This window comes from Ixodes scapularis, unplaced genomic scaffold, assembly GCF_016920785.2.
Source record: "Ixodes scapularis isolate PalLabHiFi unplaced genomic scaffold, ASM1692078v2 PGA_scaffold2__306_contigs__length_199485367, whole genome shotgun sequence".
NCBI lineage: Eukaryota > Metazoa > Arthropoda > Arachnida > Ixodida > Ixodidae > Ixodes > Ixodes scapularis.
The window spans coordinates 45,540,038-45,565,880 of NW_024609857.1; the positions used below are offsets into that span (position 1 = coordinate 45,540,038).

At 46.1% G+C, this 25,843-nt stretch overlaps 1 protein-coding gene across 3 annotated transcripts in view; it reads right to left on the reverse strand.

The window, feature by feature from the left end:
- LOC8042059 (MFS-type transporter SLC18B1) overlaps positions 1–22,443 on the reverse strand; it is a 44,832-nt gene extending 22,389 nt beyond the window's left edge. Inside the window, exons 1-4 of one of the 3 annotated variants that reach the window (XM_029972645.4) lie at positions 22,361–22,443; positions 22,112–22,163; positions 17,132–17,414; positions 5,060–5,155 (exon numbers count right to left, since the gene is read on the reverse strand). In XM_029972645.4, coding sequence (XP_029828505.3) covers positions 5,060–5,155; positions 17,132–17,414; positions 22,112–22,155 — 423 coding nt within the window. In that variant the 5' untranslated portion in view covers positions 22,156–22,163; positions 22,361–22,443. Of the gene's footprint in view, positions 1–5,059; positions 5,156–17,131; positions 17,415–22,111; positions 22,182–22,360 lie in introns of those variants that run through there. The other 2 variants (XM_042291254.1, XM_042291253.1) reach the window with 2 other exon arrangements.
- Between the last annotated feature and the right edge of the window lie 3,400 nt (positions 22,444–25,843).

Consider the following 25,843-nt stretch of genomic DNA (forward strand, 5'->3'; position numbering starts at 1 on the left):
CCCCACGGGTGGTGTCTTTAACAACACAAGCTGGCCCTTCTCGAAGGTGACGTTCTTGCGTCCCCTGTCGAAGTAGCAATTTTTTTTTTTTTTAGCGAATTTGATGTGCTTAACGGATAGTTTCGAGCATAGTTCAGTTTCTCCTGAACAACGACTAAATAGTCCGATGTATCACGTACTTCAGCGAGCTCCTGGCGGCCATAAACGATACCAAGGGGGAGCACAGGATCACAGCCGTAGACAAGAAAAATATGTGACTGATGGACGGTGTCCTGGAATCCGGTATTATAGCAGAAGACAACTTAGGGAAGGACGTCAGCCCACTTGTCGCCTCCGGCTGTACTCAAATTGATCGTCTGCTTGGCCGTCTTTTTCGCCAGTTCCAAGAGGCCGTTCGCAGCAGAATGTTAGGCTGTCGTAGGCGAGTGCTGGATGCCACGGTGTTGAAGGTACGCCGAAGTCGAGCGTGCCATCATCTAAGTGCCGCAATCAGTGTTAATCACTGCTGGGCAACCGTGCTTTAGAATGATTCGACGCTCGATGAATTTCTGTACCGTAACCACTTCAATGTTCCGCACAGGCTTAACGTCAACATATCATGTGAGGCAGTCGATGGCAACGATGGTGTATTTGTAGCCTCGAGATGTCCTAAACGGTCCAACAATATCTAGCCCTTCCGTGTGAAACGGGTAGTGGGCTTCAATCGGTTGTAGCAGTCCAAGAGGTGCCGCAGAAGACATTTTTATACGTTGGCAGAAATCGCAATGCGTGACAAAGTTCTTACGTCCCTGAAGAAGTTCGGCCAAATTTATTCTGTCCGAATAGCTCCAAAGGTGCGTCTGATGCTATTGTATGCGCCGTACTTTCCTCCGTGGAATTCGCGCAAAATCTTCGGCTCCCTTCGAGTCTAAAAGGCAGACAAAAAACGTTGATTGGCAGGGCCCTGATCTCTCCTGTAAGGGACTCCGTCATAAACGACGGGCTTGTTCTGTGCTCGCCTCTGCTGTCTACGTGCGCCGGTACTACCGTCCAGAAGATTGAAAATGTCCTGGCAATACGAATCCTCATGTTGGTCACGTGAAAGATCCTCAGCCCGTTGCAGGAAGGCCGGAGATGTGACACATAGAACTTTGTCAACTAGCTCCCGTGTTGACTGCGGAGTCCGAGAAAGGCAATCCGTCGCTCTGTGTAGAGCTCCTGACTTGTAGATGACCTCGAAATCGAACTCCTGCAAGAGGCGCAACCAGCGCAGTATGCGCTGGTTCCCCTCCTTGTACCGCAGCGTCACCCAGCAAAGAGCATGGTGGTCGGTAACAACTTAAAACGTACGACCTATGAGAAAAGGGCGAAGCTCATCTAAAGCCTACTAGACGGCAAGAGCTTCCATCTCTGTCAAACTGTAGTTGGACTCGGAATCTTTGAGGAAGCAACTCAAGTACGCTACAGGTCTGAAGTTTCCGTCTTCGTCCTTTTGCAATAGCAATGCTTCCAGCCGAAGCTTGGAAGCGTGTGTGTGAACTTGGACGGCAAAGCGTACATCTTCCGAGAAAAGCTTAAGAAGCGGTGGCTCACGCAGGGCATCCTTGAGGGCGCCAAACGCTGTATATTGTTCTTTATTTCAGAGGAAGTTCGTTTCTTTCTTGAGAATTTCAGGCAAAGGAGCAGCGAAAACACTATAATTTAGAATAAACTTCCGGAAGTAAGATGTCAGGCCTATGAAGGATTGAAGTTCCTGGATGTTGCGGGGAGCCGGAAACCTATGAACAGCTGCCAATTTTGACGGGCCTGGAGAAACTCCATGCTTCTTGTCAATGTCTCCAAGGTACATGACTGACGTGCAAAAGACAAAAAAACACTTTTGTGGTTTTATCTTCAGGTTCGCTTCGTGGAACCTCGAAACAATGTTCTGCACGTGCGTCATATGCTCGTCCTATGTCTTCCTGTAGACAACAGAATCGTCCCTGCAGACAAGTGCGTTATCGACTTTGCATTATCGATGATACTGTCTACCGCACGCTCACAGCTAAACGGAGCACCCTTGAGTCCAAACGGCACCTTCAAGAACTCATACAGGCCCCACAGAGAAACAAAGGCCGTTTTCGACATCTTCTGGCCGCATGGCAATTCGGTAAAAACCAGAAACTAGGTACATCACAGAGAAAAACTTGCTCCCCGTCAGTGTCTGCAGGGCGTCTTCAATTCGCGGAAAGGGGTACACAGTGACTTCAGTGACCGCGTTGATCTTTGTGAAGCCAACGCAAATTCGTGTTGATCTCTCCTCGTTCGTGACTAAGACCAAGGGGGATGTCCACAGACTGCGCGATAGCTGCACAACCTTGGCGTCACTGAGATCGTCGATCATCGCCTTGACATGATCACGCTGCGCCAACGACAGTCGACGTAGTCTCTGGGAGATAGGTCTCGCATTGGCTGTCGGAATGGAGTGCTGCTCAAGCTGACAGTTTCCAACGTCAGTGCTGGTTCGCGCGAAGCAAGCCATGTTTTTCGCAAAAAGCTCTTGAATTTTTTGAAGCTCTTCAGGTGCCAGCGTTGAACCAATGTTGAACGCGACACCCTCAACCGATAACGGTTGATGTTTAGGGCTGGCGATTTCCAAAGCATTAGGGACAATCCAAGTCCTCCGGCGAAGGCAGGCTTGGGCAACTTAAAATGAACGCAGTTTCGTCGTCGCTAGGCTTGATGTCTTCGACACTTCTGACCCCCATAGTGACTCCGACAGTAGCATCAGAGGGTAGAGCCGCTGGTCGAGATGACGGGTTTTCTTCATATCGCCTGCGTGTGTACCTCACCCACATGAGGTCCTTAGATGGTAACTTAAATACAATCAATGAGATGGCCTCACTTGGTGCGACTTTGAACGTCTGGAACCAGAAATTACTCTGGTGAAACCAGGCGGTGATGTCCTTGCCTAACTGAGGAACCCAGCTGACAGCCACTTTGGCCTACAACCTTGTCGGCCGATCGGATGCGACTGCAATGTCTGTGGCTGACTCAGCTTGAACAGAAGCTTTCTTCTTGGGTGCGTTGAGCCTCTTTTTTTTGACGGTTTTGTTCTCGGAAACTTTCTGAATAGAGATCACGCTGCACAGCAATTCAGCCGATGATGTCCTCCCGATATTTGCCTCCAGCTGATCAAGACGACCCACGACAGGTGCCAACCGTTCGCAGATTAAATTCTGTATTGCCTGCAGCTGTCTCTTGGTGGCGTCGTCAAAAGGGCGCGATATGTCCTCCTGCCGGTCGATCGGTTGCGCAGAGGTCGCGTTCTTGAGCTCTGCTAGCTGTGAGCGTAGCTGCTTCGCCTCATCTTTCAGGATCTCTGTGTCGCTGACGAATGATTAATATGCGGCGTCCTTGGCGTCGTCATACAGCTTTCGGAAAGCTTCGATGGAGCGTTCCGCCATCTTGGAGCTACCTTGAAACCTTGGCCGTCAAGCGACAGGGGTCGATGGAGACGTGGTCGAAGTGAGCAGAGCCCCCCCCCCCCCCCCCCTCCCTATGTTGTTTACTTGAATTTTCTGAAGACTCGGGTCCCCGTTCGGGCGCCATATGTGTCGATTGGTTGTCGTCGTCAAGAGAAATGGGCTCCGAGCTCAAGACAGACAGGTCAACCTCCGTGATTCTATGCAGAACTTTCCTAATTTATTTTAATTTGTATTTCTTTTCCTCGCGCTCGCACCTGCGGCACCGGAGCTCGCACGAGCCGCTCGAGTCGTCTTTTGCGGCTTGTCAAAGTCGGCGACTTCACAGGCACGGACAACTTAATGAAACGCAAACAGTATTATGGCCACGCACCTTCCTTCTCACTTCGCAATGGCTGCACACAGATAATCGGGTGCTCGTGACTGACCGCGCCCCCGAGAAGTTTAGGCTGTCCTGTGATTATGCGTCCTCAAAAGCTTCTGCGTGTACACTGACCCGCGATGCATTGAAAACGTAAATCAATGTTGGTTTCTTTATTTGAATGCGTAAATCAAGAGGGTGATCGTAATCATCCTTCAATGGTCATAGGCACTGTGGTAAAACTGCACTTTCAGTCCCTTGTCAAAGCAACGACATAACCATCGGACCGTCATAATGATCGATCTTCCTATTGATTAAACCGATTTAACAGGAAGACTTTTTTTGTTGTTGTTGTTTTGTTTCGATTGCATCTTGGTGTAGAACACTCTGAAGAAAGTCTATGAGTTTACTTCCTGCAGAATACAAAGACGGTGCACAATAAAATAATTCCGTCAAATAAGAAGCTTAGAATATGCTTAGACCTGATAAATGCGATGTTCGCAGTGACAGTGAGCAAGTGAAACGCCAAGCGTAAAGCCAGTAAATGAGCTACGTATCGGCACTCCATTCCCCGATCTGCTAGTGAGCGTCGCCATCTTGGTGCTTAGTACAGAGCAGACGCAACTGTCGACTGTCACATATCAAGAATTTGACTTCATATGCTTCAGAAATGGTGGCAGGAAGCTTAGGTTAGAATGTTTTGCTTTGTCGCGAACTGTTTTAACATTTCGGGAGGACGGGAAAGCGTTTCTTGCAATTTCAAATAAAGCTTCAGATAACTGGCGACCATGATCTTAAACACCAAGATGTCTGAAGGGTCGCTACTCTGAAGCGTAGCGTATTTAATGACTCCAGTCAAGCGCATTGTCTCTGGGCACATCGCAGGTTTTGAGGTATAATATTATTGTTAGCTTCTTAATCCCCTGGGATCCTGCCATTGCTCGCTGTGATTAGCTGTCCCCATTTTCTAGAGGGAAGTGAACTTACGGACATGTTTTTTAATTGAGCGCTCCCTCAGGAGCTTTTGAAAGTGCATTTTCTGACATTAAATAACGTGACAGAAAGGAAACTCTTCAAGCTGAATAATAATAATAAAAAACAAAAAAATAAAAGATGGAGCGTTTAAATCCGCACTTCGCGGGTAAGAGACACTGCTGCACAAACCGACTCAATATTGGTTTTGCGGCTATTCCATATTCACGTCTATTGCAAATGTACTGTTTTATATTTCAAGGAATAAATTTCAAGTACATACCATTTTTCTTATTGAAAACGATCCCAAACTCATTCCGCACTTGAGCGCGGAAAACACGAAGCCAAACTTCCAAGCCTCCAGACCTCGAGATGTAGCCTTTGGGGGAAATCATGGAAAAAACAAGAATGTGAATTCTTGGTTATTTGCCTCTATCTTTCAAAACGTTAGGTCTCCATTATGTAAATATTTAAATAATATTATACCACGTTAACCACTTCAAGACAAACTAAAATGTTTTCACTTTCAAAGAAGGTACTCATAAGATATGTATTCAGGCAGGTGTCTTAAAAATTTTAAAACTGTTGGTAGGACCCCTTGGTAATAAAGGGTTAGTTTGCAATAAAATGTTGGCCCAGCATTTAGTGTCCATCAAAGGAACAACATCGTATATAAATGAGAACCAAGTCGCACAAACGAAAAGAACATGAGTGGCCCATAAACGATACAAATATAAAACTAACTGCAAAGCAATAAAAATTAACAATAAACAATCCAAATCCAAAATTAGAAACAAATAAACCTGTCGATATAAAAACTTCAATAAAGTTGAAAAACTTTAGAGAAAAAAATTGCGAGAACGATGCTACTGCATGTAACGCGTAGGTGCAAGCGAGCTGGACAAGAATAACGATCGTAATAATCGCCGGAGAAAGGGACCGAAGCGGACCAACCACAAACAGAAATCTCCAAACAAAGCTACGTGACTAGTACGCGACAGAAAATATCCGCCTGGTCCTGGTATCGAACCAGGGACCTCTCCATTTCCAGAGGAGCGTTCCACGAATGAGCTAACCAGGAGTTAGACGTCACTGGAGCAAACGGGTTTTAACAGCTGCCACCAGTCTAGTACCAAGTGTGAACGGCCTGAACTTGAAGGTTATGCTGATAATGCAATTAATGCAGAGGTGCAAGCGAGCTGGACCAATGACTGCACACAGATAATCGGGTGCTCGTGACGAATAATGAGAATAAAATTCCATGGACAAGGGGAAGCCCTTCATCAGGAATTATTAGTATCATAATGCTTAACATCCAATCAGAACGAAGCACACACCTAAACATAAAAAAAACAGAACAAAAAGAAAATATACGCAGTTATTCAACGCTAAAGATCACATGTGAACTACATTATCCGGGACATGATTGTAGATCGACAGATGCACAGAAAAGGGGGGCAAAAGCGTATGTATATGAGTGCAGATGAGGAGGGTAAAAGGCGTATATGTATGCATGTGCACGAGGTATGTGTCTGTGGCGGTTGATGAGCGTGTACTAAAGACAGCAGGACATATAGACAGAAAACATGGTGATTAATCGTGCAAGCCGTATGTATATGTTTTATGGCATTTGAGGCACTAATCAATTGGTAACATGTTCAGAAAATTGTATAATAAAATTTAGTGCTTTCACTCCTATTGATTAAAATCGTTGCTCGCAGTGCTGTATGCTAGTCAGTTTCTATGCGTTTCATGCAGTTTTGTATGTCAGTCTACAAATATAGAATCTGTACGAAATATGAGTAGGCGTATAAATAAAGCGTCTGGAAGTTTTAAGATAAAATATTCGCAATAATTATTCTACGGCCCGAAAAAATCGTTTTATCTACGGATCGCATAGCGATTTACAACATAGGAGCAAGCAGGAGATGAAAGCTTATAGTGAAAAAACCAAGAGATTAAATTACCTCGTTCAAATAAAAAAAAGAACTGAAACTTATTCTGGGCAATCAACGCCGCCCCTTCGCAGACGATGCACGCGTAGTGAGAAGTGCTGCCGACAGATGGTGTACGCCGCGTCGAGGGATTGCTAAAGAGCCTGCATTACGGAGAGTACCCAACTGCTGGATAGGCTTCGCGTGGTTCATGGGCCCATTTTTTTATACCAGCAGCGAGGAGGAAACGAAAGAGTTGACAGTCTGCAAACGTCCCCGCCTTTTATACTTCTTCCCTCCTTTCTATGCGAAAACGCAGCCCATGCGCACTGGCAATTTTCGAAGTGTCCACCATTAATTATCCAACGCTCCTGTGGTTTGAAATGGAACCCTCTTTCTTTCTAGGCTCTCTAGGGTGCGTCGGCCGATTCGAGTTATTATAGCAGCTCCCGGTGAAGAACCCGAATGGGCCGGCGCTCTCTCGGCGCGGGGTACGCCATCTGCCCGCAGCACTTCTCACTACGCGTGCATTGTCTGCAAAGTGGAGTAGTAGATTGCACAGAAAAGGTTTCTGTGTTCTTTTTTTAACCAGTTAAGCCTTTTTATGATTTATTTATTTCACGGTAAGCTTGTACCACCTGCTTGCTCCTCAGTAGTAAATTTAAGCGCAAAAAGTTGATAATCCAAATTTTGCAGGCCGTCCAAATGGCCTTAAAAGCGTTAGTTTACATGCGGTTGAAATGGGAAATGTCAAGTAATCTCATATGAGTGCCACAGTAATTTGTGAAATTATGGCATTTTTTGTGTATATGTCACGTATTTTTTCGATTTTTCCATCGATGCGTCCCATACAACGATGCGACATATCTGCGTTTGTTTCTAGATGTATGGATCAAAACTATGCAAACCAGCCGCGTGGTTTTTATTTTTCGTTAAATTCGTTGACCAAACTGTTGAAACTTGCTCCCACTTGCGGATATGTCGCCATCACGGTGCAAATATACATGAATTCTTCGGTGCGACTCAACCGTGCCGAATGTGCCAATATACTATAGGTGGGACTTATACAAATGTTGGACTTATATAACAACTTTGTTGAAAAAACACAGGTTTATAGGGAGCGCGATTTATACGCCAGCGCGGTATATATACCAGAAAGTACGGTTGTACGTAGGATTCTTTCTGAGCTGGAAACAGACAGTGGAAGTTGAAAGTGAGACAATCACTGGGGTGTTGGTGGGCGAAAAAAAAAAACGTTTGTAGCATATGGTAGGCGACAAAACTCACGGTCTCGACACCATATGTTGGCAGGAGAAAACAACATTGCAGCTGATACGAATGTAGTCAAACAGTATTTTCGTCATCCCTATTCTAAAAAGAGAACAAACAGACGGTTTATCAATGCGATATCCCCTCGTCACCGAGACGGGTATCCTGCCTCCAAATCTCGTTCATATCGAGTCTCCTTTTTCTTCTGTGTCCACAAACAGACTCTCTAAGTGACGTAACACACCGATGATACACTATCGCGTGGAACCGTTACGGCATGCGTTCGCGGTTCTCGCACATACGTGCCGACGGCTCCTGCCGTTTACAACACGGCTACCCTCCATCCCAGTCGGCCCGTCTGGGACTCCTTGTCGCTGGAACTTGGAATGTTTCGGTGAAATGATCATCCGACTCACGCTACCTTTTGCTGAGGTTCTACCTCTACTATATCCGTGTCGCTCTACGCTTCCGTTGACAGTCCGTCCTCGTTGGTCTCAGCGCTACTCTCGGCGTTGACCGTGAAGCGCTTCGTCATGTCAACAGCCGCAATACCTTCGTAGAAACGTCACGACCGTTGGGTCTCCGGTAGATCTTGAACTTTATACCTATCGTGAGGTTGCTTTTCACAACGATATACGGGCCTTGGTATTTGGGGCGCAGCTTACGCGACTCGCCCGTTGACCTTGGCTCTCTCTGGAGCATCACGATATCACCTGGATTGTAACTTGGCGCGACTCCTCGTTTCTTATCGTGATATTTCCTCTGCTTCTCTTGATCTTGACGTATATTTTCTATTGTCTTTTCTCGCTGTATGAGCAGAGTAGCGTCCGAAATTTGTGCAACAGCGTTGTCGACTTTGTCACCTGTCAAGCTTGGGGAACGAAAGTAAAAGCAGAGTGAAGGGTGTTGCTTTAGTTGCTCGGTTTAGCATGTTCTTCATTCCCCATTGGACTTAAGTTAGCGATTCAACCCAGTCCTTTCCATCATTTCTTTTTGACAGACTGGCCATTGTGGGTGTTATGATTCTGTTGTATCTCTCGACATGCCAGTTATGTCGGGGTGTCCAGGCGGCGTTTGTCACGTAGGCGACGTTGACAGACTTCTGTACTGCTCGAACTGTCACCTGTTAAAAGCGGTGCCCTGATCTGTAACCAATCTTCATGAAGTGCCAAAAATGCTAACGAGGTCCCTTAGAAAGTTTTTGCGTAGCCTGACGAAGTGCTGCTATGCACGGCTAGAATGACAACGAACTTTTGAAACCATCTACTGCCATTATTAAGTATGTATTGCCACTTGCGCTGCAGACGAATGGGCCTAAGTTCTCCGTATTAACGGTGTCAAAGGGCACGGCGCCTTTTTCAATACTGTGTAGTTTGCCTGGCTTTTTCCCGGGTGGAACCATGCGATATAAGCACTCCAGACAGCACGCAATGTGTCGCTTGAGGTAACGACGGATTCTTGGAGACCAATACTTCTTGGTGAGTAGTGCCATGGTCTTCTCAACAGCAAAGTTACAAACATCATCATGGCATCGTCGTGCTACTACCAACGTGCTCTTCTGGGCACAACCCATAGCGGACGATCTTCTCCGTTGTCATGGGTTCTCTTAAAAATCTTTCCCTCTGCTAGCACAAACTCGCTCTTGAGACTCTGCGACACTTTTATTCTTGGAAACCCCTGTAAGTAGTTTTTGATTCCTTGATACGTTGGATCGGTCTTTTGGGCAAATACAAATCAGTCATCGTCAGAAAGCTCTGTAGCGGAAACGCTGACACACGTGGCGACATACATTTCATCGGGTCCCGAAGCAGGAGCCCTTACTGAGCGCGTCGACGTGGTTCATCTTGTTTCCTGGGATGTGTTCCATGTCAAACGTATAGTCCTGCAGCTACAGATACCACCTTCCTATGCGTGGCATCAAATCTCGCTCAGACAGTGTGGCTCTTGGTGAGCTAGAATCCGTTACGAGTGTGAACTCGATCCCGTACAAGTACGGCTGAAGTTTCTCAACCGTCCAAACAACAGCTAACGCTTCAAGCTCGCACAAGTGGCAGCGTTCTTCTCGCGTCATGCGTCTACTGACATACATGACCGGATGCATTAAACCGTATTTTTGTTCTTGCAACAGTACGCCTCCGATGCCGAACTTGGATGCATCTGTGTGTACCTCTGTTTTAGCACCGTGTGCGTAGAGTGCCAGCGTGGGCTTGCTTATTAAACTGCCTTGCAGCTTTTGGAATGCACTTCTGAATCTTTCGTCCAGTGCCAATCTTCTGGCTTACTAAGCGACGTGGTGAGTGGTTTCGCCATCATGGCGAATCCGGCCACAAAGCGTTCAAAATAGCTACAAAGGCCGAGAAATCGGCGGAGATCATGGACGTTTGTTGGCGTCGGAAAATCAGAGAGGCCCTTCAACTTGACTTGGTTATGGTTGATGGACGAAGCCAAAATCTCATATTCCAGGTAACTTATCTTTTTGGGGAAAAAAGAGCACTTCTTCAAGCGCAGCGTGAGGCCAGAGTCTCTTAATACATCAAAAAAGTTGCGTAGAACGACCATGCTTTCTTCAAGCGTAATCAATGAAATCAACAGGTCGTCCATATAAGCCATAATTTTCGTGTTCATGAGTGGGCCGAACGCCGTGTTTATCAAGCGCTGAAATACGCTTGGTGCGTTGACGAGGCCGAAAGGCAAGCTAGTGAATTCGTGGTGGCCATCCGGAGTGATGAACCCTTCCTTCTCTCGGGTTTCCTCGGAGATGGGCACTTGATAATACCCAGATGAAAGATCCAGGATAGTTAACCATTTTCGTGAAGCTGTCGAGTTGCGCGTCAATGAGAGAAATCGTATAACTGTCTTTCGTGGTGATTTTCTTGAGAGCGCGAATGTCGACACATAGTCGCCTCTCTCCGTTCTTTTTCGTGACCATTAAGATGGGACTCGCGTAGTCATAAGTAGAGTCCGTTACAACTGCAGTCTCTTTTAGTTTATCGATCACTGCCCGAACAGTCTGCCTCTCGGAGTACGGTAGACGGTATGAGCGGTACGTCAGGGGAGTGTCTCCCGTCAACCCTATTTTCATTCCTGCTCCCATCGCGCACCCAACTTCCGATAGGGATGTAGCGAAGCAGTCGCGGTACTTATTAATCGTGGTGACGAGTGCTTCTTTTGCGTGTCAAAAACGGATGGACCGACATCTACGTCCTTTGTAGCAATCATGCTTGTCGGCTTCCTTTCGCTCTAGTTTACGTACGCATCAAGGTTGATGTTGGCGTGTCCTTCCGTGCAGCATGTTCTTCTAGCGATCTGTTCGTCTTCAGCGACGATCAGCGGCGTGACCGATATGTTAGTTACGGCGATGTACAGTTCTTCCAGTTCGTTTCTTCTCAAAACCCAGGCTGGGACGTAATGCCCAAACGATTAGTGAATAGTGCCATCAATGAAGACGTCGCCGTGAGTCTTTTGTGTCACTTCTCCGGAGCGGACCGCAATAATCCCGACGTAGCTTGGAGGAATTACGACCGCTTTTTTGACCCGGAGGCTTAAGCGTTGTGAAGGCAGGGTCGATATCTTAAGACTGGCCAAAGTCCCGTCCTCACAATCAGACCTGTCACAGTTTCAAAAATGCGCAGTTTGTTCTCGCGACGTACTACAATAATATGCGACTATTCAGTAAAAGGATGTCTTAAAGCAACGAAACAACATGCACTGCGTCGCGCACCACGTGCACCTTGACATTGGCCTTGGCTAGGCTGACAGTCAATGTTGCTTGGAAACTGCCTAAAGGCGTCGTTTTTCCAGAGCCAGACCCGTTGATTTGAATGGACGATACAGCGGTTCGTAGGTCACGTTCATCAACTGCGCTTCGCTTTCTCGTAACGTTACGCACTGGCTTTCCATGTCGACGAAAGCATTGATTGGCTTGTCGTTTAGGATCGCTTGCATGAAATACTTCTCGTTTTGTGCCTTGCAGTCGCACCTCTTGTTACCTTGTTGGGTTAGAACGGCTGATTTCTTGTCGCTCGTGTTCGTTGAATTAATTCTTTTAAAGCAGTCTGTCGCCTCATGACCAGATGTCCCACAATTGGCGCATCTCGGTTTTCGCCGAGGTTTCGCTGAGTACCCGTAAGTCAAGGAATAAAAACAAAGTGGCTCGCCAGTTTCGTTGAATTTTTTTCGTGGAGCCCTGGTCGCCTGCTCGTTGTTGTCTGAAGTGCGATTTAGACGTTGATCAGTCGGCGGTTGATGTAAGGTTTTGGCCCGGGTCTGTTTGATCACATCGACTCGTTCATGCAGTCGCTTCATGCACCGAAGTAGCTCGACTGCGGTGACGTAATCTCGCACGCTCAGGGTCCGCGCTTAATCTTCGTCTTCTAGTACAGCGATCAGGTACTGGATGCACGTCAAGTCATCCAGGTTGCTGCGTCATGCTTTCGCCAGCTTGTCATAAAAGTACGCTTCGATCGTCTCGTGGCATCTTTTCTATCTTTTCTCTATGTCCCTAAAGACTTGTTGAAAACTCGATGCCGACGGAAAGGCCTTTTTCCTTTCCACTTTCCACTCGTCCTGGATTCGTTGAAGAGAGGCCAAACCGTCATACCATGTTTCTGCGACGCCGTGAAACTTAGTGAGAACCAATCAGGTCGTTTGTCGATCACTCCATTCATAGGCCGCAGCTAGATTGTGAACCTTGTTGAGCCACGCTTCCACCGTAGGCTGGGTGTCCGATGAAAGTTAATATACTGGCACCAACTGGGCGCTGGTCGTAGTCAGCCGTCCATCCTTGACGACTGAGGTATTTGGAAAAGCTGAGCCGCTCCTTGAATGGCCTCGCGTAACGCAGTTTGTATCGCGGCCTGCATGAGTACTTGAAAGCCAAGGACTCCGGAAGTTGCACCGTCCGGAACCAAGCCGTGGTCGCTCGATGTCGCGGTGTCCCTGGCCTCCATCGTCAAATTGTCGTGTTGGTGATCGTCGCGGTTGGGGTGTTCGTCGCGCACCTCCGCACTGCTAAGCATATCTGTGGTCGTCGAATCATCCTGTCGTGTGGTCCCCTGCCCCTGTCCTCCTGTCGTTAGCTTACGTCTTTTCGACTTCGTGATTTATGTGGAAGAAGCTCTCGTTGAGGATGTCGGGTTAAGCGAGCATTCCTAGAGTGCTACTTAAGTTGTAGCCTTCAATCCGAACTGCTTCTGAAGTCGGGGCATCTCGGTTCCATTTCTGAGCTTGTATGTAGTCAAACAAACATCTCGTCTCCGCTTTTCTTAAAAAAAGCAAACAAGCAGTTTATCAATACGACACCCGCTCGTCACCCAGACGGGTACCTACCTCCGAAACTTCTTCATCTCGAGTCTCCTTCTTTTTCTTGTTTGTGTCCACACAGCCTACCTAGGTGACGTCACACGCCGATGGTACTCCATCGCGTGGACCGGCTGCGACATGCGTTCGCAGTTCTCGCGCACACGTGCCGACGGCTGCTGTCGTAGGCAGCATGAATTACAAACCACCGTGGAGTTTTTGCAATGGTGCTGTGACCTGCTACAGCCCTTAATCTGACCCGTAACGTAAAACGCCTTCTACATAGCTGCTGCTGCGTCATAAAAAAAAAAGAAAACGTACCCATCCTATGCAAATAAAACGTCTAGATGTTTCAGTAGATAAAAACTTGGAGCAGAGGAATGCAGTGGCACGCCTAGCTGAGCAGTCCCGGTTACCTAGGCAGAGGTAGGCGCCACGCGGTCATTAACATGCTCCCCCTTTTTATGGTCACAAACGTAATAAACTTTATCTGGAATAAACAAAAGAAAACCCGGCCTAGTTGGCCTGCACTTTGTGAAACATGTTCACTTGACTGTTTGCCAAGCACTCTAACAATCTGAAGCTGATAATGTCGTTACACTTAGAAAACAAAATAGAAAAGATGCCTGCGCTGTCGCACTGAGCATGGCGTTTCACCATGCTCAACATCACGGCGAAGACTGCTCTTTGTTAACTATGAACACATTGCCACCTTGGTCATTCGCTCCTTTTCCTCCTTAAAGTGATTGACTCTCTTTAGTGCTTTGCGGGAAAGTAAACAATCGAGGTTTTTTGTTAATGTCGCGCGCTCAGGACATCCCGAGTGCACACCACACGCTGAGATCCATTTGAAGAATTAATCGTTGATCTTCCTACTAGCAGCTCAGCCATTGCATTTGGGCAGCTGAACTGCGCCCCAATGATGTAAATAGCGAATCGGAGTTAACTTTTTTTTTCTTCGCAGTGGAATGGGTAGATTTTTGATAATACTGATCGCACTTCTTATTGGTTTATTGGTTCAGTTGAAAACAGGAAGGCAGTTTATTGGAGTTTCGAAAGCCTAGCAGGGCAGCACGAATGCAGGAGATTGTCAGAATGTACTGTGCCCTGGCTGAGAGGGTGCGGAATAGGAAAAACACACAAACACAGGATACAATTCATAAACTGCAAATTTAGATTGTACCTAATATACGGGGAAATATATCAGCCATAGATGTAAAACTCTGCCCTTCACTATAACAACAAAGGGTGTAGCCCTTACACCCCTTGTCACATATACGACACCCCAAAACTTCAGTTCGCCGTACAGCGCACTGACATCAAGCTGACGGTCCTAACTTTTACGAGAGGTTTGATGACGGCGAGATAAAAGTAGGGCTCCGTGTTTTCGGAGTTTATTTTTCGTGAAATTCGTAGGGTGTTTTTTGGAGTTTATTTTTTAGAAAAAATTCGGTGTTTATCGGAGTTTATTTTTCGTACATCCCCGATTCTCCGAAATCCGGAGATGAATTTCGCAGTGTTTTCTATTAAATAATAATACATAAGAACCAGATGCAAACGTATGCCAGATAAAAAAATAAAACGCGCTTGTATCAATGAAGATTTTTTCAGTTGAATTTGGCGTTGGTGACATTGGCTATACTAATTTGTCCCACGACAAAAGTCGCACACAAATGTGGCTTCGATAAACGTCGATACCTTAAAATCAATAAACTGCCGGAGGTATCCGCAAGCAAGCCCGTAGTCATCCCATCAATCTATACCGCGGCCGCGCTAGGTGGAGTGGTTAAGGATGTAATGGAGAAGTTTCCACTGCCCCTCTTCTCTATTTTATACCATCTCTATGGCCCACTGTTACCCCCCCCCCCCCCCCTTTTAAAAACACACCCTCTCCTTTCTCTAAATCCCAAATCCCATGTCCGAAATTGGAAAGAAACCAAAAGAGTGGCTTTTGTCGTGACACGAATGGTACGTTGACCTGTTTCCCTGAAGCAACCTTGACGAGACAAGCCATAAGACCCTCTTTTGACAACGGTCCGAGGCTTGAAAGATAGTTATGGTGTCAATTTCACAAGACCATTAATGCTGCGCTGCTCAAATGAAAAAAAAAAAAAAAAATCTTTTTTTTTTTCTTGTTGTAAAGAAGGGGGGGGGGGGGGGGTGGCTTTGCAACATAACAATTCGTAGTTTATCGGATAAATCCTAATGGACAAACATTTTACAGGCGGGTGTTTTTCGGAGTTTTTTGGATTTATTCGAAAACACGGAGCCCTAGATATAAGACATTAAACAACTAAAGTAAGCATCAAAGAGTATAGAAAGAAAACGCTGAGGTTTTACAGTAGGGCCAAGAGAACCCCTATAACTTTTTTTTACAGCCAGATACACTTACGTAATATTTTAGTAAGTTGTACAACTCAGCTATCAAGCCTCTTGTGAAAGTTGGTAGCGTCGGTTGAACGTCAGTGCGCTCTACGGCCAACCGAGTTTTAGGGGTGTCGTATATATGACAAGGAGTGCAAGGGCTACACCCACCTTTTTTTAGTGTGTTGCTTACTCACAAGGTTTAGTAAATATTACAAAAAGCAAGAACATTTGTCTTATCTAATATTGTCCGTTGTCAGTCAAACAAAAGCTAAAAAGACGTTACTGTCAGACGGCTTTCTGCCATCTAAACCTTACCTTAGATAAGTGGAGTTTTTTGGTTGGTTTTTTTTTTTTTTTTTCTGAAAGTATATTATTTAGCCGAGGACTACATATACGACGCAAGTTCAAAAGGGAGGGGCAACGACTTTTGTACTTTCAGTAAATACTACTTAGAATTATTTGTTTGACGTCCATAACCTAGAAAACACACGTTAGCTTTCTTTCTTAACTCAATGGCACTCGCGAAGAAAATATTAGAGAAAACGAGCAGCGCTACCATCCCCCCCCCCCCCCCCCCTCCCGTCAAACTTCCATCCAGAACAGGTGGTCGCGTGGCTTGCGACCAATTAGTCACCGCCAATGTTTATCGTAGCCACGCGCTGGCTACGATAAATACTGGCTACGATGAACACACTTTAGCAGAGCACAAGGAAAGTGTTGAATTTCTGACAGTCTTGGATTTCACTATTCTCCTAATGGCATGCGGCGATTGGACACAAGCCACCACCCGAATGCTCGTCGTGCCAATGCTTCTCGCGAGCCCGAATAGAGTGCTCACGCAGTGCTATTGTAGTATATATGAGCCGCTGTAAAATACTGTTGCCATAAGGTACTCCCCGTGAATACGCCAACAGTGCAATGCCCATGACTACGTCATCAAGCTCTGTGAAGGAGAGACTGAAAGGAAGAGTCCGCTTTTATTCTTGAAATTCCACTGTGAAAACAAAGGTTCTTGCTCACGGGCGTTGCATGCGATGTAGGATAGCGTGACCCCGATAATAATTTCAAGGTCTTTATTTTATGGTAGAAGTAAAATACCCATCGCCAAACGCTCAGTTTGCTCAAATGTAGTGCTAGCGGTGGGGATCAATCGCCAAAGTTTCAGAAATAACCGTTATCTTATTCAAAAGTTATCTTGTAACGGGACCTGCTCTGACGCCATTCAGCCCCAGGTATTCGTGGACCTCGTCGGCCATTATTTCTCATTCAAACTTTTAGACTATCGCTCACAGCGTTTAAATAAGATAAAGGCTAGTCCTAAAACTTTGGCATCTTGAACGGAACGCTCACGCTACATCTGTACTACTATTTTTTTCTCGGTGACAGTCGTCATTTAGGTCACACTAGTGCTAGCAAGCTTGGGTAAAGTGACCAACATCGTTGCACTACCCTTTTAAGTCGGCATAAAAAATAGTTCGTTTACTCACCAACCCCGGATAAAATGGCGGGAACATGGCAAAGATGGCGGCTGTCCATAGATAAGTGTACGCTAACGGCACAATCCAAGCCATCCTCTTGAGTGCAGCAAGAACTTCGTACATCTTGGAGCCAGTCATGTATTGGGTGTCGACGTCTCGTTGGAGTCCTACAAACGTCACATTTTGCGCGGCTGACGTCGTTATGCCAGTGGGATTTCGGTCCATCCTTCCCAACAGCCTGTCCAGCTGGGGATCGGCTGGCACGTCTTTCTCCCGTGTCTTTTCTTCCAGACTGCGGTAAGCTTAGGATTAATGAAAGGTTGTAATGCAGAAGTTGTGCAGAGTAAATTTGTTTGTGTGTAACAATATCTCATCTGACGTATATATTCTTGGCTAAGTTTAATCGGCCTGAGCTCACTTACCCGTAGACAGTCTTGGGTAAGTTACTTTTAAAAAATAATTCGTTACAGTTACAGTTACTTTCAGAAAAAAAGTAGTGAAGTTACCGTTACAGTTACCGCAACAAAAGAGTAACTCGTTACAGTTACAGTTACTTTTAAAAAGTAACGATGTTACTTTTCAGTTACTTTTCTATAGCACAAAAAAATTAGGAGAAACTAGAAAACGCCTCTCACCAAGATTTATTGCATAAAATTAAAAAGTACTCTTTTTACTCCATATTGTAACTTAGCAGAAATTGCTTCTCGAAATTAGTGTTCGAAAATTTCCACGCCGGAGTGGTGGCGCAAATCAAAATACGAAACATGCGCAGGTACTGGCGCTAATCAAAATACGAAACATACGCAGTGCCCTCCGCGTGTACTGTTGTTTCACGGTTGATTCACCCGATTAAAAAGCGTTTTCACAGAAAAAGGGAAAACCACAACATAAATAGTGCTTCAAGGCACTAAGAGTAAGTGTTCAGTCACCAAGTGCAAGCGCGTGCGTAAAGATAACTAGATTTTGTTTTTCATGAAATCTACACGTGGCTATAATCGGGTCGTGACTCGTGTGAAAGAACGCATTCACAAGTTTGTGCAAGGCCAACTTGACACTCGAAATGTCGGCATAGACGATTTGAAAAGTGCGACAAAAAAAATAAATAAATTGTACCTCGTTCAGTGATATATTATTCATAAAACACTGGAAAGTAACGAGAAAAGTAACGTCGTTACTTTCATCGTTACCTAAAAAAAAAGTAATAGAACTACAGTTACAAGTTACATTTTAAAAAAGTAACTCGTTACAATTACAAGTTGCCAAAAAAGTAACGAAATTACAGTAACGCGTTACTAGTAACGCGTTACTACCTAAGACTGCCCGTAGACTATCAGTTGCCCTCCGAACAACACTTATCTTTTACGGAGAGCTCAAGAAACAAAGGTGCGGCTTGATATGCTCAGGGTCATTGATTCGTGCTTCGTCCTTCCAAGTTTTTATCTGCTAATGGTGTAACCTGATCGGCTGCGTACCGATAGCAAGGTGCACGGGACTCACCGCACCCTAAGCTTCTTAGGCTGTCAGGGACTATATACAAGGCACAGGCAAAAAGGTGACCGCAATATGTTTTTGTTCGCATAATAAAGACGACAAAATTAAAATAAATTTCCTGATTTTCGGCATGAGATACCCCGCGTTCAAATCGCTTGCGCCAACCCTTTACCAAAGTGTGGGTGACTCGGAAGAAAACATATAGTTGGAGACTCCGAAGTCAGGGGTGCGGCGCCGCTTTGAGCTCATTCCCAGTACGGAGTTAACTCTGCCGAGACCTGCTTCGAGTGAGTCAAGCAAAGCGAACTCGCTCGGTGCTTGGTCCTTTTGAATATGGTGGATGCGGAATGCACTGAATACGTAGACCCTTGATTTGTGTCCGCTGTCGGACGTGCCGTGTGGGGCACGTGCAACAGCGGCATTGTCGTGCCGCAGAAAAACGCCAAAAGTTCAGCAGACCATAGCGCTTTAGCCTGACGAAACACGGAGTTGGTCTCTAGGAAGTAACAATAAGACACAGCCTTGACACCGAGTCTCTCTACACATAATGTTCGACTATTGGTCCTTTATGCATGGTGACAAAAGACTGTTAGCATAACCTCGCCTCGAGTGGAAAGTGCCCGGAACCTTTTTGGTCTCCTTGACAAAGTGTGCTGTTTGCTTGCGCGATTCGTTTTTGGCTCTGCGTAGTGGATTCAAGATCGTCCCCGGTGGTAATGCGTTCAAAAAGTATCTCTCTCAGCTTCTGAGCGCCAGATCAGCGTCTCGCACACGTCCACATAGCGCTCCTTAATGTATGTTGTAAGTTGTATTGATACTCATCTGACAGACACTTTATGGTACTACAGAACATCGCTAATCATCCGATGCACCGAGCCGTGACTAATGTTCAATTCTTTAGCCATTTCATTGATAGAAACACGGTGGTTTTCCTCTCAAGCCGTTCAACGTCTGGCATGGAGTGCGGCATCGTTGAAATCTGAGACCGACCGCAGCGAGGTGTGTCCATCAGACTTGACACTACGCTCTGAAAATATATCTTCCACTCATACACCTGCCGAAGTCACATAGAGACACCCTCATACTGCTTCCTGCGAAAAATTTCCGCGTGCCCTTTGCACCCAAAAACCGGATTACCGGGAGCATGCTCCTCCTTGGTGCGCGCTTTCAAGGGGGTGGCCATTTCGCGTGGGCTGTGATCACGTGACAATTTCTAGAAGGCCGCTGGGCCGCTGTGCACAACTTACTTCAATGGAGGACCAAAGAATATTTGAAGCACACCAGTCTGTCGTAGTATATGTAGTCTTTTATAAGTATTTTGCGTTTACTTTTTGACTCACCCTTGAATAAACGCTAAGAAATCAGCGACCCTATGTTCGTCGAACACAAAGTTAGGGCCGAAGTTTACGGAGCGCGGCGATTTGACTCTCGCGGGGATGACGCCGCGCTTTTGTCGCCGACGTCCAATGAGCATCCTCAAGGAGCCTCCGACTCCAACTTTATGTCTGACGAGTCTAGAGCCCATTATGTCTCTACATTACCCCAAAGAACACCAGAAATTCAATCGCTGCAATCTATGGCGGGATTTCGGCTAATGACGATGTTGAAAATATTTTCAGGCTTGAAAGAACACTGTGCACTGTGACACGGATTATGACATTTTTTCAAGCTCAATGTCGTGGAGCACAGTTTTTTTTTTTCATATTTTTTTAGGTTTAAGCATATTTTCCGTATCCTCATTCGACACTCTCCCTTTGTAGGGTTCCGCGATTGGCTTTGTCAAGTTCTTAGCGAGGTTCGCAGGATTCCTTTAGAGTGTAATACCTACTCCTTTTTACCAATTGGAATGGCCACCAATTAAGACTTCAATGGTCACTGAGTCTCGTTGGCAAGACAGGCGGCCTCACGTGTTTTTCCCCCACTTGGGCCGCATGGTGTTTGGGTCATTTTAACAAATCTCCCTTCCATAGGCCGAACAGAAAGTCACATTGCAGCTAGCATACTATCACATGTGTCTCGAGTTTTAATATATAGATATATATTTTAAATGCTGTACTCTTTCATATTTTCGACATCTTGTAGACTCTAAGGTAGGGAAGAATAAAAAAAGTGAAAGCCGTTTACAACTCCCTGTAATGCCAAATTAGAGCGCAGCTCTGGAGGAGAAGTAGGGAACGGTACTGAGGGGGGGGGGGGGGGGGCGTGGCTTACGTGACCTCGGGGAGGGGGGGGGGGGGGGGGTCACGTGACCTTTCGGGGTTCACGTGACCTTAGGGGGTGTCACGTCACCTCGCGGGGGGGGGGGGGGAGGCGGGTCACGTGACCCCCCAGAGAGATTTTTCTGCTAGATTTAGCGGGGAAATTTTCCGCTAGATTTAGCGGGGAAAATCTTCCGCAAGATCTAGCGGGCAAATTTTTCCGCTAGATCTAGCGGGGAAATTTTTCCGCTAGATCTAGCAGGGAAATTTTTCCGCTAGATATAGCGGGGAAATTTTTCCGCTATATTAGCGGGAAAATGTTCTCGCTAGATTTAGCGGCGAAATTTTTTTGCTAGTTTAGCAGGGAAATTTTTTCGCTAGATTTAGCGGGGAAATTTTTCGCTACATCTAGCGGGCAACTTTTTCCGCTAGATTTAGCTGGGAAATTTTTCCGCTAGATCTGGAGGGGAAATTTTTCCGCTATGGTTAGCGGGGAAATTTTTCCGCTAAATTTAGCGGGGTGATTTACCCATAATGCAGCGCTCGGTTACGCCGGCGGCGGCGCCGACGCCGCTCAAGCCAGAAACGGGCGCCTAAGAGCTGCGCTCTAAAACAAAGGACGTACGCAACCAAATGTTATTTTCGTCTCAGGGTCTAGAAGATGTCGATTTATTAGCAACTCACCTGCACTCTATCACTGCTCATAATATTTGTAACCAGTTTTGCTCTCATATATGGCCGCCGCTTGGTTTGCATCCTAAATCTTTTTCACTATTTTCCTTTTTTTTCGTTTGCCAATGTTAATATTTTTACATTATTTTTATACTGATATGTTTTAATATTTTTCCTCATCTTCATACCGATGTTCGACAGGAACATTTTCTTCTTTGTATTGCACTTTATGTTGTGTACATGCCGGGGTTCATAAGGAATCATAAATGAATGTATACAAAAATGAAATGTCTAGGGACACATACACTGCAAAAAATTATCAGTGAAGCGCTACCGGCAAATTGCAAAGATTAGTCCGCCGCTCGACTGTCGTTACCATACCAAAAAGAGAGAAAGGGGAAAATAAGTGTCGCTACTAGGAAAGTTGACCCTTTTGTTCCTCTCGTCCTACAGATTACGTGCCAGACATTGGCGAGTGTCAAGGCGATTGTTTCAATGCGTATTTTGAGTAGTAGTAAACGCGCATAACCAAAATATAAATTCTACAGAAGACTTAGCTCAGAAGTATAGCCGGCATAACTACCTTTCATCGTAATTTCTTTAAAACGTAAAAAAAAGTGAGACTTACCACTCCAGCGGTCTCCACTTTGCAGGCGGCGACGACGACGTCATCAGAGAGACTGCCGGAAGAAAGACAAAACAACAACTCTACAATCGTGGGCACGTCAGAGGCATTGGGATCTAGCGCATGCACCAATCTAAGAGGAAAAAAAAAAGAAGCGAATCGAACTTTGGGTGACTGCCAGCTGGATACGAAACAAAGACATACAATAAGCTGCAAAAGATAAATATTTAGATTCAGGTTGACCTTTCATACCTATGCGCCGCGTACTTCGTTTCTTTTGTCCAGTTAGAGGATACGTGCGTACCACGCGAAACGTGTCTTATCTATCGCTATCCCGGTAACCGACGGACAACGGCTGCTTCACGCAGCACAATGAAAGTGCCCGACAAAGGGAACCGAAAACGCGACTCGACCTGGGACACGGGCGCAATTGTGTCGGCTAGGCGATCTAAGCTCAGCGTTAGAGGCGCTAGATAAAACAAGATAATAACACCTTCTCCCTCCACCTCAGGCCTGCATCGTTTTCTTTTTTTATACTCTTTGCTCTCTCACACTCGAGCATCGTATAAATTGTGCCGAGATAGCAGGCAGCATACACTCCTGTAGTTTCAACTTGGGTCCAAGTGCCGTCCTAGGCTCAAACATACACCAAAAAAAAAGCAACCTGACCAAAAAGCTGATTATGACGGCGCACTTTTCGGTTTATTTGGATTAGCTGCGAAGAAGGTACCCTGGGAAGAGAAGGTAAGCCGTGACGTTGCACTTCCGGCGTTGCTTGATTTGTGGGTTTGTCCTCCGCAACGCTTTTACACTATAGGCCTTTTCTTCGCGGATTTCGTCATCTTGAAGGGTCGAACTTTCGGTGTGTTTAAAAACATCCTGTTGCTCAATCAGGGGGCCTTTTATGTTTCTACTCGATCAGCCATACCACAATTGACTATTTCTGTGTCACTGCCTGTTCGAGCTATTCCATTGCCTGCCATTCTGCTGCCGCCTGGAGAGCACTCCCGCGATGCAAGACACAGTTTGCTTGTTCCGCATAAGAGTGCCGATCACTCTATATATTCTAGAAAGGAAGCCACCAGCTTCACTGCGCGCAAGGTAGTAGGTTAAGGACCCGCGATTTACAAAGAAAGCTGGGCGAGTGACACGGCTAGATAACAAACAAAAATATTGTAATCTTATCTGTGAAAATCGTCGAAAGGGATATACGTGCTTTGGAGCTGCAAATATTTGAGGAGTCGTTTATGCACCGATACTTACTACGCGGCTTCTAAACTTCGTGTCAGCTTCGGTCCGAGCGTGGCCGATGTTATGAGCCGAAGGGCCAATCAAACAGCGTTAAAAGCGCAACGTCATGGCGTGCTCTCTCTGCTTGATAGGACTAGCCGGCGGAGGAGCACGCACAGAGAGACGGCGAATACCGGCTGGTCCTATCAACCGCATAGAGCACGCCATGACGTTGTGCCTCTTTCGCTGTTTGATTGGCCCTTCGGCTCATAACGTCGGCCGCGCTCGGACCGAAGCTGAAACGAAGTATGGCAAGAACGCCACTAGTCATCGTTACGGTCACGCGATCACTTGTATACGCTAGCCAATGGGAATTGGGAATGTACCAAGTCAACGAACTCCGCTAGATTCAATGAGCGAGAGATTGCCCGCCACATTTAGGGGACCACTATCCATCATATTGTAATTTTAATTTGAGTGACGCCTTTTTGTGATGCCCTTATCAGAAAGTGCAAAGTCATCAGAGATAACGCATTGAATATCAAGAAACAAGCCTTAGATGCTTTAATGACGTTGACGGCTAGACACCGATTTCCTTTTTTTACATCTTCGCTTCTTGATCACTTTTGCGTTGTAAACTTTATTTCTAAATCTAAACCGTTTCATTTTCTTTTTTACTTTGATAGTTCCCTACGATGGATACACCCTACGATGGACTAAAGACAAAAGCTACAGACCACCAGATCCAATCACGAGCAACATGGAAATTGTCTGGTATTTGGCTTCAATGCACGTGTCGGTGCCCGCGTCCATTGGGAATGGGCGGACAGTGGTTCGAATTGAATAGCACTGTGTGACTCACCAATTTTACATCGCAAAGAAAGCTCTTTGCAGTGTTGAAGCTGCAGAAATGATGCAGCACTTTTTGACTCGGAGCATTATTCGTCCACCCTGATCAATGTTAACGTGCGACGTGATTGGACCTGGCGCCTGTGGCTTTGACCTTTAGTCCATCGTAGGATGAGACAAGAGTATAGTGGGACATTTTGCGGTTTCGCGCCGTCGACCGCACTCCATACCGACGCGATCCATTTTCGGCAGTCCGCCCGGAAATTCCACGGGTCGCTCATAACTAGATTACATGTACTGTCATGTATGAGAAGTAAAACAGTCCCCGCCGAGCAGTGTATTCGCAAGCTCCACCTAGCGTGTCGCCGCCCTTGCGGCCAACCTCAGAAACGAAAAAAAGGTGGATTGTTTTGCTGTGTAGGTTCGCAATGTAGGTGACGGACGGACGCTCACAAACACCGCGAGAACTGATATTACGCGGTGATTTTACAGGAGAACGGGCAACTTGATATGCCACCAAACCCACGCGGCAACAAGACGTCGAAAAAGGCCCGGCCTGCGTCCGTTCGTCGCAGGATCCAATGCTCGACAGTGATCGTTCGGCAGGCCAAGTGGCGTAAGTTGGCCCCTCCAAGAAGCTTCGCTCCTACTTGACTCCGAGAACATCTTGTTCACGGACTGTGTGCTCGATGGTTGGATGATTCTCATGGGGCAGTCTTCAGTCTTCACAGTGGCCGTAAAAGCGCAAAAGTCGATCTGATGTTCGTCAGTGCCCTTCGCTTGCCGAGATAGCACTATCCCAAAACGAAAGTTGTCAAGGTCGACAGATGGTCAACAAGTGTTAGAGTGTAGATTCAGAAGATTTATTATGTTTATTTATTTATTCACTTACCCACAATGACAGCGTTATTTACCCACAGCGCTCTTCAGTGTCAACAGGCGTGGGTTAAACTTTGCTTTACATTGGATATAACAAGCTATACTAAGAGCATTAGGGAGAGTTAATCGTGGTTTTTGTGCGTGCGCGTAACGACTCCGCCAATACACTACTTCCATAAAGCCCTGCATGCAACACGGCGCCCGTTGCACTGTGGGAACTAGTTGGCCAGGGAGGAGGGTGTCATGGTTTCGGTTTCGATCGACACGTCGACAAGAGATTGGTTTCTGGTCCCGAGAGCGTCATTTGTGGTCTCTAAACTATAGCCTAAATGGTCAGACCTCGAAGCTTTAGCATAAGCCCGAGATGTATAGCTTGTCTTAACACATGCTTGTTGTATTTTTGTACTTGAGCCATCCTGTTAGCGTTCCAATCGAGGTATGTGGACGAGCCAGTGCTGGGAGTCTCGACGCTGCGAAGCTCGGGTGCTCGGGGATCTTGCTTGTGAACGAATCAACAAGCTGTAGCAAACAATAAGTATGCATACATCGAGCTCGCGCCTTTACATTAGTGTTGTTGATCAGGAAGTTTGTTTGCTTCGTGCGTCCATAGACGAAATATAACTTTTTGCAACTACTGTTTTTCTTAATGTGCCTGAGTATGCGAGGTAAAACTCGGAGGTGCCATTGAAAAGCTCAATTTTAACACACTCCTTATCTCTTATTTGCACTGACCCGCAGCACTGCACGAAGTGAAGTCCCCACCCGCTTGCATTTCAC